Source organism: Felis catus, chromosome B2 (genome assembly GCF_018350175.1).
Source record: "Felis catus isolate Fca126 chromosome B2, F.catus_Fca126_mat1.0, whole genome shotgun sequence".
NCBI classification, from domain to species: Eukaryota; Metazoa; Chordata; class Mammalia; order Carnivora; family Felidae; genus Felis; species Felis catus.
Window position 1 is genome coordinate 104,389,010 of NC_058372.1, and position 19,359 is coordinate 104,408,368.

The 19,359-nt window shown below is 38.9% G+C and overlaps 2 protein-coding genes across 3 annotated transcripts in view; one reads left to right on the forward strand and one right to left on the reverse strand.

The window, feature by feature from the left end:
• The window catches only part of NT5DC1 (5'-nucleotidase domain containing 1), a 140,646-nt gene extending 132,870 nt beyond the window's left edge, over positions 1 to 7,776 (forward strand). For both annotated transcript variants that reach the window (XM_003986479.6, XM_006931961.5), the window contains exons 11-12: positions 2,409 to 2,577; positions 5,968 to 7,776. In XM_003986479.6, the coding sequence (XP_003986528.1) occupies positions 2,409 to 2,577; positions 5,968 to 6,083 (285 nt within the window). In that variant the 3' untranslated portion in view covers positions 6,084 to 7,776. The remainder of the gene's footprint in view (positions 1 to 2,408; positions 2,578 to 5,967) is intronic.
• Positions 7,777 to 15,086: 7,310 nt separating this feature from the next.
• On the reverse strand, positions 15,087 to 19,219 carry TSPYL4 (TSPY like 4). The gene has a single exon (XM_006931962.5). It carries the CDS (start codon positions 19,103 to 19,105, stop codon positions 17,852 to 17,854), a length of 1,254 nt encoding a protein of 417 aa, XP_006932024.1. The 5' UTR covers positions 19,106 to 19,219; the 3' UTR covers positions 15,087 to 17,851.
• Between the last annotated feature and the right edge of the window lie 140 nt (positions 19,220 to 19,359).

Consider the following 19,359-nt stretch of genomic DNA (forward strand, 5'->3'; position numbering starts at 1 on the left):
AAACAGTCTAACACCATTCTCTTGTTCAGCACATACATACACTGAGTTTTTAATTTACACAAGCCTCTTTGTTAAGAATATCCGGAAACTTGTGGTTGAGTTATACACAGTTCCTTTTTACAGAGTGTATTACAGTCCAAGGATAGAGGAGAAGGGAAGCTTGAGTATGCAAATAAAACATAACTGTCTGGAGGGAATACAAGTTATAAAAGAGTTTCAGACAACAAAGGATGCATACTTCATTGAGGAAGATTACAGAAAACTTCATAAAGAATGTAGAATTTGAGGTAGACATTAAAGCATCAGTATATCTTCAATTGATGGAAATAGTAACATATTCTTGGCTCAGGAAATAATGAGTTGAATGTATGGCAATTGTACAGGCTATAATGCATGGTCTTGACCATAAAATAGCAAATTGTGTAGATGTGTCAGCCAGAGAAACAGTTTTGAAGGTGGAGGCTAACAGGATTGAAGCTTTCATGTAGCAGTGTAAGGGCGGACTTGGGTGGTGGGACAGGTGATAAGCCTGGTGCTTCTGGAAGGGGTTGGGACTCAAAACATAGCTACTTTTCAAACACAGGCAACTGGAAATAATGGATTTTATCCATATAAAAATGGAAGTCAAGAGAAAGAGCTGGTTTTGTGAGGAGAAAGATATGACTGATTTCATGTTATATCTTATTTTCTTGAAGTATCTGGAGGAGATCAAACTGGCTTGGGAGATAGGTCGGGACTAGTGAAGAAAATTGGGATAGAGATAAATGTCCAAGGGAGACTAGAGAAAGGAGAAGAGGCTAGAAACTTGATGAGAACACTTACCAGTAAAGGATGATACCTACAAGATATAAAGCTCAAACAAAAATAGGAGTGCTCCTTGTTGATATGTTCAAGAATGGAATGATTCTTTTGATTAGTTGTATGTGTGTGTGTGTGTGTGTGTGTGTGTGTGTGTGTGTGTGTATGTGTGTGTATATTATATATATATATAATATTAATATATATAGTGTGTATATATATATATATATATATATATATATATATATATATACATTTTTTTTCCTGGCTTATACACAACAAACATTTATTTCTCATAGTTCTGGAGGTTGTTAAGCTCAAGATGATGGCGCTAGCCAATTTGGTATCTGGTGAAGATCTACTTCCTCATAGACCATTCATCTTTTCACTGTACCTTCACATGCCAGAAGAGGGAAGATAGCTTGTTTTGTAAGAGCTTTAATCCCATTCATGAGGGCTCCACCCTCATGAGCTAAGCAACCTCCCAAAGGCCTCATCTCCTAATACCATCACCTTGGGGGTTAAGACTTCAACATCTGAATTTTGGGGAGGCACAGACATTTAGACCATAACAGCACCAATATTACATTAAGCCAGAAAGGGTAGATAAATTTGTTTTCCTGTTTTCATAGGAATAGGGAACAGCCTACATTTTACCACTCTTGTGTTTGCAGAACCATTATCTACATACAGTATACGTGATGCGAATCATCTCTTTTCAGATTCATTATTTTGGAAAAGATAGTGAACTAAATAATGAATCTTACTACTTTATGAATTGCTTAATAAACATTGGGAAATTCAAATACACCTTAAATGTATATATACAGAATCAAGGATATTCATACTCTATACTGCTTTTAAATATCTTTGGTGAAATCCAAATAGGTTCTTGCTGACTGCTTTGTAAACATCATCATTTGAAAACATTCTCATCTTCATCAAATGAGTTACAGCACAGAGAATTATGAATCTAGAGGCATGATTTAAGACTCTGTGGTGTTCCAAAATGAAATTTTCATCAGAAAATGATGAGATTTTATAATCCAGATTATATGGATACAATGGGATTTTTTACAGTTTTAATTTTATCCATATCCATAAAACACTGAGAAGTATTTTTTTAATAATCTTTTATTTAGTCTACAATTGTTACGTCCCTGCTCTGACCCAGGTACCAAGCCTTAAAGTTACACTAATACATAAGGAAGTTCCTAACCTTAGGTACTTCATTATCTGTCAAAGGTGAAAAGTAAATAGTATGATAAATAAAGGTAGCATGAGAAGTCGTATATTAGGGATAAACTAAGGAAAATGGAAGACCTGAACTAACCTGAGGGTGGGAGGTCAAGGAAAATGTCCTGGATGGCATCCAGGTCAGATCCCAAAGGATGAGAAAAAGGGTTCCCAAACAAAACCAGGGGAAGATACTTGTACCAGGGGAGGCAAGAACTTCTAAGCTTGGTTTCCCTTTTTAGGTAGTATGCAGTTTAGTTAAAGGTAAACAACTGAAATTCCTAGAGTTTTTTATTTTGATTTACTTAATGGGGGAACAAGTTATGACATTGAAAATTAATCATTTTTTTCATTGTTCTGTTCTCTTGTTTCAGGGACCAAAGGCAAAGCCTCTAAATACATTATCTAAAAAATGGGGCTCTTTTTTTATTGATTCAGTTTCAGGACTGGAAAATACGGAAGATTCATTATTTTATACATGGTCTTGTAAGAGAATCAGTACTTACAGCACTATTGCAATTCCAAGTATTGAAGCAATAGCAGGTAAGCAGGAAAATACTTATAAAGCTTTAGCTGTTACTAGATATTAATGACTGTAAGTACTAGATTTCTTGCCTTCAAAAGAAGAAAATTTTCCCATGGTATTTATTTTTCTTGGGATACACCTAGTTATGGCAACCTAGGGAATTAGGACCTGCCTGTCTCCTGGGGCCACCCATAAAAGCTGGACCTTTTTTTTTAAGTCTGCTTGGAGTCCTAGGATAAAAGGAAAAATTGCCAGGACAGGATGCTAAAGGCCAAGTAAGATGAACCTGACTTTGGGAGCCCCCTTTCCCTCACTGTTGGCTAATTCTAGAGAGGGCACCAGAGAACGTGAGTGGGCCTTTCATTAGCTGAAGCTAATGAGCCTTCAGGGACAGGAAGTGGAAGGTAGGGTATACAAGAGGAGAGGTGGGCCTGATAGACACTCTTAATCTGCATGGAGACCCTGAATTTACCTTAAAGATAACTGAAGCTCAGGGGCACCTGGGTGGCTCAGTCAGTTAAGCGTCCGACTTCAGCTCAGGTCACGATCTCACAGTTCGTGGGTTCAAGCCCCGCGTCGGGCTCTGTGTTGACAGCTCAGAGCCTGGAGCCTGCTTCAGATTCTGTGTCTTCCTCTCTCTCTGTCCCTCCCTGCTCACACTCTGTGTCTCTCTCTCAATAATAAATAAACATTAAAAAAAAATTAAAAAAAAAAAGATAACTGAAGTTCAGTGTTAGATCAGCTAAGTCCCTAAAACTGGATTGAGAATATTCTCTTTTGAGGAAGGTAACATCATTCTAGGACTCAAATTTTTTCTAAAAGCATCATTATAAGGTTCAGCACGTAATGAAAAATAGCCAACCTGACCCCTGTTAGAAGACTGAAGATGCAAGAAGGAATATACAGCAACAAAGGGACAGATATGTGAATCAATTAAATGAACATTTACTATTGGAACAATTTTTAAAAAAAAGTCCTAAGACATTTAAAGAAAGAATTTTAAAACGTGCTGCCAATGGCAGTGGGACAGCTGGAATTAAAATGTTCTAACGTCCTTGTATTATATGGTAAGGCCTAAGAGTATATTAGGTATTGATAACATACAAAATGTATGTGTAATCTCTAAGATAACTACCAAAGAAACTGTAATGAGATATATACTGAGCTAATTATGTAAAATAACTTAAAATCTAAAGGAAAACAAAAATAGGAAGAAAAGCGAGTATGAAAAAGAAAGAATACAAATGGAGAGTATTCACTAAGATGATGAGTTTAAAGCTAAGTAATGGTATTAAGTATCGATGGCAAAATTCTCTGGTTAAAGGCCTGAATGAAATAACAAAACCCAACTATGAGCTGTTCATAAAAGACATCTCTGAAATATGAGCACACAGTTTGAATATCAGAAGATGGTGACAGATAATACCATGTTAATCATAATCAAGAGTTAGATATATTAATGTGAAACAAAGTAGACATTAAGGGAAAAATCCATTATTAACACAAAAGAGAATTACTTCATAATAGTAAATTCTGTTTTCAGAAATATATATCTGAAGTATGAGATATTCACCAGGGTCCTTCTTCTCTCTGAGGGCAGAACTTAATCCTTCCCTGTTTTCTTAAAACTGAGAAACTGCTGAAAAATCCACTCTGCTTTGCAGAGGTATATGCTTATGCTTGCTTATTAGTTTCCTTAAGTTGCCCTCAGAATTTGCCAATGGGCCTGAGGAGCAAACCAGTAGACCCCAGTTCTCCAGCCATTCCTTCACAGCAGATTCCTAGCCCCCCGGTTTCCATTCCTTCACAGCAGATTCCTAGCCCCTCGGTTTCTGACTGCAGCCCTTCAAGACTGCCAAAAGCTCTACGAGTTTTTCTGCTGCTAGTAACTGCACTTGCCCCCAGCAGGAATTCAGGGACCTAAAGGAAAAAGGCTGTGGCTGAACATCAGCTCACTCTCTGCTTGTTACACCTTCCCAGGAAATGGGTCCTCAGGTCTTAGTTGACTGTCCAGTTTATATGGATGTTTATATTCTATCCATCTTTTCTAGTTGTCCTACCTCTAGTTTAAAAGTGAAGTCTACTTCAGTTTTTTGTTTGTTTGTTTGTTTTTTGAACCTTAGATTCTTCTTTTTTAAATTGGGGATAATACCAGGCTGCATTTCTTCCCTCACAGGATAGACGTGAGAAACAGTAAAGCAAGATGTTTATTTTATTTCAAAGTGATTCGAATTTATAGTGAGAGAATGAAGTAATGTGATACTGGAAGCCAATGAATTAGTATATAGTACCTGGATGGAAACTGGTTCAATGGGATATGGTTATGAAATAGTAAGAAAGTCAAAAAAAAGTGAATCTTCATTATTCTAGGATTTAAATAGTTCTCCAAAGAATTGGAAAATAACCCCTTCTCTGTCTTCTACGGTAATAACCTCTTCTTAAAGAAGCAGTAACATTAGTGCATCTTCTTTTTCATTTTCCAAAAGCTTTCTTCCACAGCACCCTGGGAAAAAACTTGGTACAGGGCCTGTCTTCTAACTTTCCTCAGGAGAAAATATTAAGAAGGACTTAACAACAGCCAAACAAAGCTAGGCAGTGTGCCTTCTTCTCAATCTCTAGCATTAGTTTTTTCCTTACAAGGGTTATTAACTACTTGGGCCTTCATGATTCTCACTGGCATTTAATGTAAAGTATGATTTTTATGCTAGTGTCATTTTCAGAATAGTACTTCCAAATGATGTTTTACTTGTGAAATTTTTAAAATAAGGATTATCGCCTAGTATGTGCCCATGGAATGAGTATTGTAACATGGCATATGTCATAATATTTCACTTGTAATATTTCTAGTTATGTTTCCTTGGAAGAAATTGGGGAAGAAGATATCTGAAGTCTAGCTTTTGAGAAACTTCTATGTAGATGTCACAATGTCTCACCATCAATAAAATGTGCATTTTTATGTTCTCTCTCCCAGTTTCCCTTCTGGCTGTGTGTGTAATGCTTATGTGGCGAAAGTTGCCACATTGTGTGCATTACAATCCTTATTGATCTAAGCATTCAAAGATTACTCTTAGTAATTCTCTTATTACTAAGGGCCATGAAGATTATTAGTTCCCATTTACCTGTTACATGATGCTTGAGTAGGGCCTGAGAGAGTTTTAAATTTCAGAATAAAAAATCAGATGAGCATTCCTGTTTTACGTGCTAACTTTTATACAGAGAATGTTATATATAGTTAGATCTCTGAGGATGATTTATAATACATCTAAATTTATAATACATTTAGCTGCAACCTATCCAGGTGACAGAAGAAATTAAAATCATGAAGCTAAAAAATGAGTTTTGATTTGTTTATATTTATGAACAGCCTTTTAAGATCTACAGAATAATAATACTGTTTTTTTCCCCAGAATTACCCCTGGACTACAAATTTTCAAGGTTCTCTTCAAGCAATTCAAAAACAGCTGGCTACTATCCAAACCCTCCATCGATCTTATCAAATAATGAGACACTGACAGCCAAATAAACTGTCTTTACTGAAAAATGAAGTGAAGAACCATATATGCAGCAAATATACTGTAAAAATGTTAATTTTTGAAAAATACTGTAAAATGCTTTCTAGGAACAAATTCCTAATGATAACTAACCAAGAATTAGATGCTTTTCCATAAGTCTCCTTTCTGTATAGATCATCTTGATGCCCAACAACTCTCATTATATTAAAATCTCAGTGTCTTAGAATGGAAAGGAACCTTATTAATATTTTCTATACCAATAATTCTGAGATTACGATTCACCTGGGCATATGTGTGTGTGTGTGTGTGTGTGTGTGTGTGTGTGTGTGTGTGTATAAATACACACACACTTGTACATACACATATACATACACATATTTACATATATGCCTAGACCAATGGTTCTCAAAGTGTTGTCCCCAAACCACTAACATAGCATCACCTGAGAATTTGATAGAAATACAGATTTGCAGGCCCCACCCCAAACCTGCAGAATCAAACTCTGGGAATGTATCCCAGCAACCTGTGTTTAATATTAGTGTGATTCATATACTGAAGTTCAAAAATCACTAGCTAGACCATAACCTCCAGATTGGTTTCATTGGTCTGGGAATAGAGATGAGCACTGATGTCTTTTACTTGCCCCAGGAAAAGGTAGCCAGAATTGGGAACAACTGAACTATATCTGTTTCTTCCATCTATAGCTAAGAACGCTGAGTCCAGTGAGAATAAATGATTTTTCCAAGCTATCAGGTTTCATGCTATTCTTATGTTTTCCAAAACAAGGAGGTAAAGCAGATTTCTTCTGAGACCACACAGCTAGTATGGGACAGAGATGAGATAAGAAGCCAACTAATTCAACCTCCAGTGTTACTCATAAAGGTTTTTTTTCCCCCTAATAATGTTAAAACCTATAGAATTTTCATTCACTTTAAGACATATATTCTCAAAGAGACAAAAATTGGTTCTTGGGATGAAAAAAAAATTAGATAATGCAATGTATAGTGGCCCTCCAAAGCTGAACCCTACCCAATAAAATTTTATTCTTTGGTATTAATTTCTCTCACAAGGGAGAAATACAAAGTTAAATTTATTAATTAAATTTAATTTGGTTAAATTTAATTTTTCTCAGGGTGGAGTGTGGTAATGAAAAAAAAGGTTGAGAAAAACACTTTAAGAGGTTTTATAGTTACACTGCAATTTAGGATTACTGTGTTCTATGTGCTTTGTATAGTCCTATTATAGTAGTTACTTGGGGCAAAGTATTTGGAGCCAGATGTTTACAATAAATTCCTGGCTACTCTTTATGCTGTAATTTCATTCTGTCTATCATGGACAGTATCAGAAAACACACTGGTCACTATCATTATTTTACCTATATTGTAGCAAAGAACTTAGCATATTGATGCATGCAATGAAAAGAAATAATTTCGTTAAATGTTTAAGTGCTCAAATAATCCCAAATGTATTGTGGGAATGAGTATCTCAGGGTAGATAAACAGTTACTGAAATTTTTTCCTCAATGTCAGTAGCTCTGTTTGATATCAACTAATAAGTATATGGTAATGTATTTGAAATTGGCTTCCAAAATCTTATTGGAGGACAATAATAAACACACACAATCCGCTTAGGGCTAAAATGAGAGCTGTCTCATGTATACAAATAGATATTTAATTTCTTTAAAAATAAAGCTATTTTTCCTTATGTGGATTTATTTTGTCAAGAGCAAAATATAATGTATCTTTAAATGCTTATAAACTGCTGTTGTTAATATGAAAAATGAAAACCCCAAAATAAGTTAATTGCACTTTTTTGGCCATTTATGGAATGAAAAAAAATTGACTCAAATCAGAAGTTATCATTCTACTTTTACCAGTACTTACCTAAGGAATCAGAACAAATTACCACCTAATCTGACCTCAGTTTCTTTCATCTTGTCAAAAGAGATTAGTTTATTTCCAAGTTTCCTTTTACCTTTCTAGCAGAGTCAGTGCTTCTTATGAGTGTTGTCTTTCTCTTGGACTGTAATTACTTTCAGATTTTTTATTTCATTGTTTCTAAAAAGTGCTAGTGTTGGGGCATCTAGGGGCTGAGTCGGTTAAGCGACTTCAGCTCAGGTCATGACCTTACAGTTTGTGAGTTCGAGCCCACAGTCGGACTCTGTGCCGACAGCACAGAGCCTGGAGCCTGCTTTGGATTCTGTGTCTCCCTCTCTCTCTCTTCCTCCCCCACTTGCTCTTTTCTCTCTCTCAAAAATAAAGATTTAAAAAAAATTTTTTAACATAAATAAATAGTGCCAGTGTTTCTAATAGATAAGAAAAGTAAAAATAGTTAAAAAAATGGCACTATAAAAGTTGAAGATATGAGAGAAGAAAAGCTGTATATTTTTAATAAAGTTAAATGAAGAAAGTTGTGTAAATGGGCAGAGGACTTAAGTTTAATGTTAGCATACAGGCCAACATTATTCATCTAAAAAGATAATTACAGGGGTGCCTATGTGGCTCAGTCAGTTAAGTGTCCAACTCTTGATTTCGGCTCAGGTCATGATCTCATGGTTCATGAGTTTGAGTCCAGCGTCAGGCTCCATGCTACAGTACAAAGCCTGCTTGGGATTCTCTCTCCCTGTCCCTCCCTGGCTCACACACTCTTTCATTCATTCACTCTCTCTCTCTCTCTCTCTGTCTCTCTCTCTCTCAAAATAAATAAGTATACTTAAAAAAAAAATTTAATGACTATGAATAAATGCAAGGGATTGGAGATTTTCTTTCCTGGCCACTGTTGACCTCATCAGCAGAAGAAAGATCTGAATGACACAGTGGTCACAGTTTGTCAGAATTTGGTGTGTGAAATACTGGAGTAACAGAGACTTCAACTAAACTGTGAACTGCAATCTAAAATTAACTAAAGTTGACTCTTGACATACATGGGTCTGAACTGTATAGGTCCACTTACAGCAAATTTTTCTTGATACAGTACTGTAAATGTATTTTCCTTATGATTTTAACTTTTCCTAGCTTGCTTTATTATAAAAATATAGTATATAACACATATATAAAATATGTGTTAATGTTATCAGTAAGGCTTCCAGTTAACAGTAGGCTATTAGTAGTGAAGTTTGTGGGGAATCAAACATTACACATGGATTTTTGACCATGCATGGGGGAGGGGGCCCTAATCCCCATTGTTCAAGGATCAATTGTACTTCTGAGTTTTTTTAACTTGTAATCAGGTATTATTTCCCCACCAGTTTTCATATCCAACAACTTTAAATGTATGTATTTAAAGCAAATATATACATATATACACATACATACATGTATAAACACATGTATACACACACTTAATTGAACTGGCTTGAATGAAAATCAAATCTATATGATTATTTTATATAACCATAAAATGGAATGTCAGACTATCTCTTTGGATATAATAACCTTGACTCTATGTTAGAATCACATGGATAGATAGCTTCTCCTTAAATGTTACAATGACATTCCCTTACCTCTTCTCAGGCTCTTGAGAACAAGGTTATCGTAAGAATTGACTTCCAGATTAGTTAAAGACTGGGATATTTTCAAGAGTTAACTCACCCCATGTGCCGCCCTTGAAAATCCTTGGGCCTGGTCTAGTCCACATAGGGTGAATGCAAAAAGGTATCTCTTGTTGGTCTCTAGAGTCATCCTCAGAAATAATGGTAAAAAAATAATAATAATAATGGTAATGAATGCTAACTCTTCAGCAGGCTACTTCATCTTCCTTATTTATTCCTTACCATACAAGGTGTATAATTATTAAGATTTTATAGATAAGGACATTGAAATTGACAGGTTAAATTAACATACTTGCTCAAAATTTTTCTGTTACTAAGGAACAGTCTGTACATGAGCCCAACTTTCACCCCAAAATTCATGCCTTTAGTTGATTGACAAGTCTTCCAACATTAGATGTAGATTGGGACAAATTCTTAGTCTAAAATCACACTTCAATTTCACAGTCACACCATGCTGGGATTAGAAATGAAGAACACAGACTCTGGCCTAAAGTAACATAAGCTAGTAAAAAATATTAAAACAAGATCTATGGGGTACCAGCTGGCCCAGTCAGTGAAGCATCTGACTCTAGATTTCAGCTCAGGCCCTGATCTCAAGGTCGTGAGATCGAGTCCAGCATCAGGCTCCACACTGGGTATGAAGCTTACTTAAGATTCTCTTTCACTCTTCCTCTGCCATTCCCCTGCTCATGTTCACTCTCAAAACAAAACAAACAAAAACAAAGATCTATAACATAGAACTTACCTGGGAGAGTAGAGAACCAAGACTCACAGGAGTCCTAAAATATATAATGAAGTCTACTCTTCTTGGAAGCCACATACACTAAAGTCATCAGTAAGTGGGTCTACCCTTTCTTTATATTCAAGTTCAAATGTTCAGTTTGAATACTTAACAAATTTCCCTCTGGTGCTGAGGAAACCAAAAAGGAATCCTGAAAACTGCTCCAAGTAAACTTAACAGGAGATGAGATCTCTATGCCTACTGAGAGAAGCTGGGTCATTACTAGGAATGGCAATTATATCACATAGTCTGCTTGATAGGTTCTTTTACCATGCACCTGTTCCCAGAGTCTTAAATTAAAAAACAATTTATTTTACTTTGTTGGTAGTTTGGCCTTGGCACTTTCTTGGTTTAAAAAAAGGCTTAATATGGCACAAAAACAGACACATAGACCAATGGAATAGAATAGAAACCCCAGAACTAGACCCACAAACGTATGGCCAACTCATCTTTGACAAAGCAGGAAAGAACATCCAATGGAAAAAAGACAGCCTCTTTAACAAATGGTGCTGGGAGAACTGGACAGCAACATGCAGAAGGTTGAAACTAGACCACTTTCTCACACCATTCACAAAAATAAACTCAAAATGGATAAAGGACCTAAATGTGAGACAGGAAACCATCAAAACCTTAGAGGAGAAAGCAGGAAAAGACCTCTCCCACCTCAGCCGTAGCAATCTCTTACTCGACGCATCCCCAAAGGCAAGGGAATTAAAAGCAAAAGTGAATTACTGGGACCTTATGAAGATAAAAAGCTTCTGCACAGCAAAGGAAACAACCAACAAAACTAAAAGGCAACCAACGGAATGGGAAAAGATATTTTCAAATGACATATCGGACAAAGGGCTAGTATCCAAAATCTATAAAGAGCTCACCAAACTCCACACCCGAAAAACAACCCAGTGAAGAAATGGGCAGAAAACATGAATAGACACTTCTCTAAAGAAGACATCCGGATGGCCAACAGGCACATGAAAAGATGTTCAGCGTCACTCCTTATCAGGGAAATACAAATCAAAACCACACTCAGGTATCACCTCACGCCAGTCAGAGTGGCCAAAATGAACAAATCAGGAGACTATAGATGCTGGAGAGGATGTGGAGAAACGGGAACCCTCTTGCACTGTTGGTGGGAATGCAAATTGGTGCAGCCGCTCTGGAAAGCAGTGTGGAGGTTCCTCAGAAAATTAAAACTAGACCTACCCTATGACCCAGCAATAGCACTGCTAGGAATTTATCCAAGGGATACAGGAGTACTGATGCATAGGGGCACTTGTACCCCAATGTTCATAGCAGCACTCTCAACAATAGCCAAATTATGGAAAGAGCCTAAATGTCCATCAACTGATGAATGGATAAAGAAATTGTGGTTTATATACACAATGGAATATTACGTGGCAATGAGAAGAAATGAAATATGGCCTTTTGTAGCAACGTGGATGGAACTGGAGAGTGTGATGCTAAGTGAAATAAGCCATACAGAGAAAGACAGATACCATATGGTTTCACTCTTATGTGGATCCTGAGAAACTTAACAGGAACCCATGGGGGAGGGGAAGGAAAAAAAAAAAAAAACAGGTTAGAGTGGAAGAGAGCCAAAACATAAGAGACTCTTAAAAACTGAGAACAACCGAGCTCAGGCGCCGGGCCCGCCGGGGCCCGCACCCTTTCTGGAAGAAAAAAAAAAAAAAAAAACTGAGAACAAACTGAGGGTTGATGGGGGCTGGGAGGGGGGAGAGGGTGGGTGATGGGTATTGAGGAGGGCACCTTTTGGGATGAGCACTGGGTGTTGTATGGAAACCAATTTGTCAATAAATTTCATATATAAAAAAAAAATAAAAAAAAATAAATTAAAAAAATAAAAAAAATAAAATAAAATAAAATAAAAAAAAGGCTTAATAAAGTTTAATAAAGAGAAGAATGGGGCGCCTGGCTGGCCCAGTGGGTAGAGCATGAGATTCTTGATCTTGGGGCCATGTGAGCCCATGTTTTTAAAATTAAAAACAAAATCTTAAAAATTAAGAAATAAATTACAAAATTCCTGTTAAAAGCAATCACCGTGTTGGATCAGTTAAAAAATACTCATTCTCTAAATTTAATAAAAATGTAACATTTCTTTAGAGTTTCTAGCAACTAAATTCCAGAAGTATAATATTTAAAATCCTTTTGGTGCATTAACTCCCTTTAAGGAAGGCAACAAACCTAATTTCATTCATTTTTGCAGCAATCACCAAGATTGCATATGTAAATTTCAGTAGGGTTTTAATCTGAATAAAGTACCCCTTTTCAAAGGACCATTCATGAATGGATTAAGAATAACCTTTAACAAATCCTGATTATTCATGTAAATCAGGTTTTGTTTTGTTTTATGCCAAATTTAGATGGCTGTGGTAACAGTGAAAGATACTCTAGGCTAGAAATAAAAAATACGTCTGTATGACTTGCATTTTAGGCACACTTACTTCATTTTGTTGTTGTTACTTCAACTTTTCTTTACTCTCGAGATAGTAAAACTTGTGTCAGGATTATGAAAGTAACATGAGAACACAAATGTATGTACCTGACAGAACTCAGATTTCTTGAGATTGTCAAACCAGAGGAGGTGTATCTGATGCAAATCCAGTATCCAAGCCTCAAACTGTGACTCTGTGGAGCAGGGAATTCAATAAGAATCCAGGTAATTTTTGTTTGTTTTTAATTATTAAAACTGATTATAGAAACTGGAGATAAAGAAGCAGTAGCAGCAACAGGAGTAATGTGACGGGACCCTGAGTAAGGAAAGTTAGAGAAGCCTTTTGTTATTGTCTGGTCTAAGCTGAATATCCAGAAATGGACGAGAATGCCCAAGGAGATTCTGTTATGTGGGGTACAGGGAATTTATGAAGTATGACCCTACGATCAGGGCAATATGGCCTGATCAGACCAAATGATACTTCTTCGGTGAAGAGAGGACAAGAAAACCTCTTAACTGATGTGGAGGTCTGCATAAGGGACAATTTGGGTTTAGAACTGAGAAAGAAAAGGCAGTGAAAAGAAATGGAGCAGTGATATAGGAGCAAACCAGTTTCCTGGTAAGTGAAACCTACATAATGTCTAATTGAGTCTAATTTTATTAAACAGAACAGAAATCATGATAATCTAACAAATGAGTGGCACCAACCTACTGGCAAGAGGAATACTACTGGTTAAAGCTGATAATAAACCAAGAGCAACAAAAATATTATTTTCCAACTATGTCCAGAACAGGATAAAAGAGATAATGCTTGAAAACAGGTGATTGACAATGCAGAAAAAAAAATCAATCACTGAATTAAAGATAAAATGAACACACTAAAGGAAAATTTAGGTTTAAGATGGATATAGAGTTAGCTCTCTAAAACTTAACTTTTCCAGGCCTAGAAAAACTATACTTTATCAAGTAAAATTTCCAAGTATGGATTGCACCAAGAATTAGCAAGTCTATTTAGTAATTCTGGGCTGTTTATGTCAAATTTTTGTTTAGATGGCTAAAAATATTTGGTCATTCATTTTCACAAATCTTGCAATATCCATAGCCCTCTCAACTCCAGAGAATGCAGAAGTATTTATTTCCCAAACCTTCATGTAATAGCTGCTGAACAGCGAAACATTACTGGTAATTGAGATTGGGATGTCTGAGATCATTTGTTTCTAGACACTATATGTCTCAGTAACAATTTTGTTATTCTTTCTTTTTAAAGCACCACACTGTAGGAGCAAAGAAATTAAGAAGCACCTAACAGAATACACAATGATTAATTTTTCCAAAGTCTATCTTAAGCTCACTAAGAATCAGTTAACATAAATATAGCAAATAAGAATGGTGTATTAAGAATAGCTTTCCATGGGGCGCCAGGGCAGCTCAGTTGGTTGAGCATCTGAGTTCAGCTCAGGTCATGATCTGACGGCTCGTGAGTTTGAGCCCCATATCGGGCTCTGTGTTGACAGCTCAGAGCCTGGAGTCTGCTTTGGATTCTGTGTCCCTCTCTCTCTCTGCCCCTCCCTCGCTCATGCTCTCTCTCTCTCTCAAGAATAAATAAAACATTTAAAAAAATAGTTTTCCGGTAAGTGAAATTGAGTCAGAGAAAGACAAATACCATTATTTCACTCATATGTGAAATTTAAGGAATAAAACAAGCAAAGAGGGTACAAAAAGAGACAAATCAAGAAACAGACTCTTAGAGAGAATAAGTGATGATTACCAATGGTGGGTGGGAGGATGGGTTAAATAAATGATGGAAATTAAGTACTGCACTTGTGATCAGCACTGGGTGATAAATGGAGTTGTTCAATCACGTACATATACAATATAGTGCATACCTGAAACTAATATAACACTGTATGTTAACTGGAATTAAAAACTTAAAAAGCAAAAAAAAAAAAAAAAAAAAAAAGCTTTCCACTGAAAATTCAGTGGTGCTTCAATTACCCTCCAAAACTACACTGGTTGAATAAGGAAAAATTAAGTCCATGAGCATCCAGTTAGTTAGGCTTCTTATTTACCATTTTCCTAGTAAAAAAAATCTTAGAAATTCTGTGGCTTTTTTTTTATAAAGCTTCAGGACAATGCTTATGGTGACAACTTGATAACTTTAATGATTTCCCAACCTTTTATTAGCCTAGACACACAGAACTTTATTGTTATTTTTTGGTGAAAACAAGAAATACAGCAGAGTGACAGACTTTTATTTTTCCTTTGAGCACACAGAAGAAGACTAATAAAGTACTTAATGATCCTTGTTTACTTTGACAGAGCAATTCTACAAATACTTACACTGGTTAGGAACATAAAATTCAAGTACAACATTACTATTAGGGCAAGAAATATCAAGACAAAAGAATTGGTTTTCTTTTTGAAATTACTTTCACAAGACACAGCAACAATTTGCAAAATTTCAAGGATCACATTCAAATTATATTTCTAAGAATAGAGCTATGTATGAAGACAGACCAGAACAAGCTGATATATTAACGAATATTCACAGGTTTCATACTGCACAGGAAACAAGTTTGATATTTTTGCACATATTCTCAATTATAAGCAAAAAGCAGGCCTGTAAATGTCAATTTCACCAGCAAGCAAAAATAGAGAAAGGAATTAATAGGATTTTACTCAAACACAGTGAAATAATGAGCATATACCATTAATCTTCTATACAGAAAAGATCACTCCTATAACAACAGAGAGAGAACAACCAGACTTGCATTTTTGCATTTTAGACAAAAATCTACTGGTGAATTCAAGGGAGTTAGGGAAAACTCCTCTAAGTATCCTTTTTAAACATCAACCACTTTGATTCTCCCACCTCTCCTAGGAAAAGCTTCAGGGGCCTCCCCCTCCGTTCCCAAAGCTGCAGGGTTCATCCTTCCTGTGCCATTCCAAGACTACTTGGTTCATTTTGGTTTCTGGGCTCTCACTTCCCTCAGCCTAGAGCACCCTCCCCACTGCTGTACCCAGACCTCCCAAGCACTCATGGAACTTAGGGCAAGGCCTTCAAACAGGAGAAAGCAGGTAGTCCTTCCCATTACCATATACCACCCAAGTAACACAGCCCTGATACACTGCTGTCCCACCTACTGGAACCTGTCCTGGAAATCCAAACAAACTCCACACATCCCCAGGAAGGAAGTTTGGCATCTCCCACAATGTACACTGCAGCCTGCTCCCTCATCTGTTGGGAGAGAAGCAGGGAAGGGAAGGAAATAGGGAAACTGAAGCCTGAAAGCCAAGAAGGCCAGACAACAGGATGGAGGCCCCTGGGCCATGAGAGCAGTAATAAAATAGTACAGAGAATAGACGTGACCCTCAAAATGCTGCCTTGGGGTTCTTTCTAAGTGGTCAAGGCCACCCCCGCCAAAATTTCCATGTTTAGAAAAGTGGAGTGAAACTAAGTTTGGCCGCTTTACATCACAACCTTCTCTGCATCTGCCTTGACTCCATCACTGTGAGGCCCTTCTGTCTTTCCTCCCTGCTTCTCTAACTAAACTCAAGAAACACACAGATTTTGGTAAGTGGACAGGGAAAAGGTGGGGTTGTCAAAATTGGCCCAAAAGAACACTGCTCATAACTAAATAACCTACAGGTCTCCCTTTGAAACTTTTAGAACTTACTAAAGGAAGTAGGGTGGAGGCTTGAGGGCAGAAGAGCACAAGAAGACATGTGGAGTCTATTGTACAGTACCTTTCTCTCTTTGGACACCATCAAGGGTAGAGAAAATTAAACAAAAAGCCCGCTTTGCCAGTTTTGTTTCCTGTCTGCTTCAGAGGAGAGGGAAGTGGAGGAGAGAACAAGGGGGTGGGGGTGGAGGAAAGAGACAAAAAGATGCAGAACAGGCCACACAGACCAGGAACACCTTTCCCTCGGTGCCCCCACCCTGGCAACTTTATCATGCTCAGAATGAGTGCAGGAGTTAGAGAAGGGGATACCTAACAAAACTATCTGATTAAGGGTGGTTTGTTGACTCCAGCTCAGAAAGGCTAACTGCTGGAAGTGAACCCCTTCCAGCCTTGCTTTGGGCACTATCACATATGACTGTGCAACCTGCCCCACAGCCAATTGGGTTTATAGGTCACCATTTGATGGCACAAGGGGATTGAGGCGGAGTTCCCTGTGTGCTGCCTGGGAGCTTAAGTCCACAGTCAGTTGCTGAGGAGGCAGGCAATGGTGCCTATGTAAAGCTCATCCAGAAGGGTGACAGCAGGTTTGTGTGGGCCATAGCACCGACCCTCATACTCACCAGTACCTGGTCACAAAGCAGAGTGAAAAGAAGATGCAATAACACTGAAAACCTCTCATCTGTTACCTCACTCATGCCTAGTAGCCACCCACTAGCCCCCTTATTCTGCCAGATAACCAGCAGGGTGGATAGCACAGGCCCAGGGAGGCAGCTGGGAACCAGTTAGTGGTAGCTAGAAATGTCCAGTTTGCGTTGATGGCTGGCATCATCTAGAGTAGTTTCATCTTGCAGCGGTGAAACTCAAAGAACTTGCCATAGAATACATGGTTATCAGGAGGACAGTCAGCATAAAGTAGGAAGTCCAGCTAGTTATTTGCAAAGGTATTGCAAGCTTCTTTGTGGTAGAGAACCACTTAAAAAACTAGGAGAAGACCATGGTCATAGACAGGACCCAAGGCATGCAAAGGAAGGCAGTGCCTATCTACAGCATCATGTGCTTGGCATAGAAGCAGTGCAACACCATGCACTTGAACATGTAACAGGATACAGAAGAGCATGAAGGTCCAGAGGAAGAGGAACACAAACATGTAAGAGTCAATCTTGCAAATGACTGTTGAAGATTTAGGAGAACCAAAGGACAAAATAGTTCAGTGTGAAGAGAAAGCAGATAGAAGACTGCATGCTGTTGGCTAAGCAAAGGTTCAAGGGGAGGTGGTGGGAGACTTGTGCAGGAGCTTCTCACAAGGGCAGCGCTTAGCCAGACTGGAACCTGAAGGACCTGGGGCTCTCCACGGGCTGCCTTGCTGGGTCTCGAATTCCTCGGCGAGGCCCTTCGCCCATCAGGTAGTACTGTAGGGGATTGGGCCACAGTTCTGCTTTGATAATCTCAGCAATCCTGTCGAATTCTAGAAGGCTGTGATCTGAGAACCAGTTGAAGAAACTGGGGATAGTGTTTCCTTCCCGATTCCTGTGGATATGTGACTGGGGGTCTTGGCCCCTGTGCCAGCGGATTGGAGTGGAAAGAGAGACCACCCGGCCAGAGGATCTGCGCTCATATTCTTTGACGAGCCCCTCATTTCGGAAATAGGGGTTGCTCTGAAAGATGAACTTGAATTTGCAGCCTGCTCTGGGGTGTTTAAGCTCCTCCACCTCCAAATTGATCATGTACCTCATCATGTCTTCATCTTGGCCACTGATCATAGGTGACAGCTGGGGGTGGTTCCGAAAGGCAGTGACCCAGAAACCTGGGATATTTTGGATAATGAAACTTCTGCGCTGCATATGGAGCCTTCGCATCCGGCCAAACTTGCGCTCCAGCTGAAGGAAGGCCCTGTCAGCCTGGGCATTTACATTTGACAGCTCCTGATCGATGGCCTCCAGGGAATCCATGCAGTTATTGATCTTCGGGGCCTTGGCCCGTGACTCCTCTCTCACTCCTCCTACCACCTTCTTTTCCTTCTGCATCACCTTCTTTTCCTCCACCACCTCCTCCGCTACTCCCTCCTTTTCCGTTGCCGCTGAAACGGCGCACTTTTTTGTCGTCATTTCCTTGGCCTTCGCCCCAGGCATCATCTGAGACCCCAACCCCCCTGCGCCACAGGCTTCTAGAGCTTTCTCCCCAGCAGGGCCCCGCGGCTCTCTACGCTGACAGCCATTTTCCTGGCTATTGTCGGTTGCTACCGCGGGGGAGGCTGAAGCAGAGGCTGCTGCCAAGCCTTCCGTCGGAGACAGACCCTCTTTCTGGACCGATTTGGTCGCTACACGGCTGCGGCTCCCAAAAACTCGAACGCGGAACACGGGGGCACAGCTCGCGGGGCTCTCGGGGGCGCCTGCCTCCGCGGGGGTCTCCAAGTTGCCCTCCTCACCTGTGTCCGCCATCACCTGGGTCGCCTCGGTTTCCTCGCCCTGGCACTGGTTTAGGTCCGGATGTCCTGGGGCATCGTCGGCAGTAGCTACGCCGCAGTCTTTAGCGACAGGAGGGTTGCTGCCCTCATCCAGGGTGCTCATTTTGGTGGAAGTCAGATCCGCAGGAGCAGAGCGTCCCTTGTCCTCTGCAGAAGCCGCGCTCCGCCCCAATCCGCTTGTCGCACCACCCCTCTTTTCCACTCTGGAGGATGCTGCTATGGCAACTGGTGACGTCACGGAGGCAGCATCTTCACGTCGCGCGAGAATTCGCTGAACCTAATGATTACGTCAGTCAAGGGTATGCTTTTGTCTTTGTGTTTTAAAATGGATGAATTTCGTCTTTCTGGAAAAGATTT

What these genes read in the sequence shown, in the direction of transcription:
- TSPYL4 (XM_006931962.5), bottom strand. Translation starts at nt 19,105, where the DNA reads ATGAGCACCCTGGATGAGGGCAGCAACCCTCCTGTCGCTAAAGACTGC.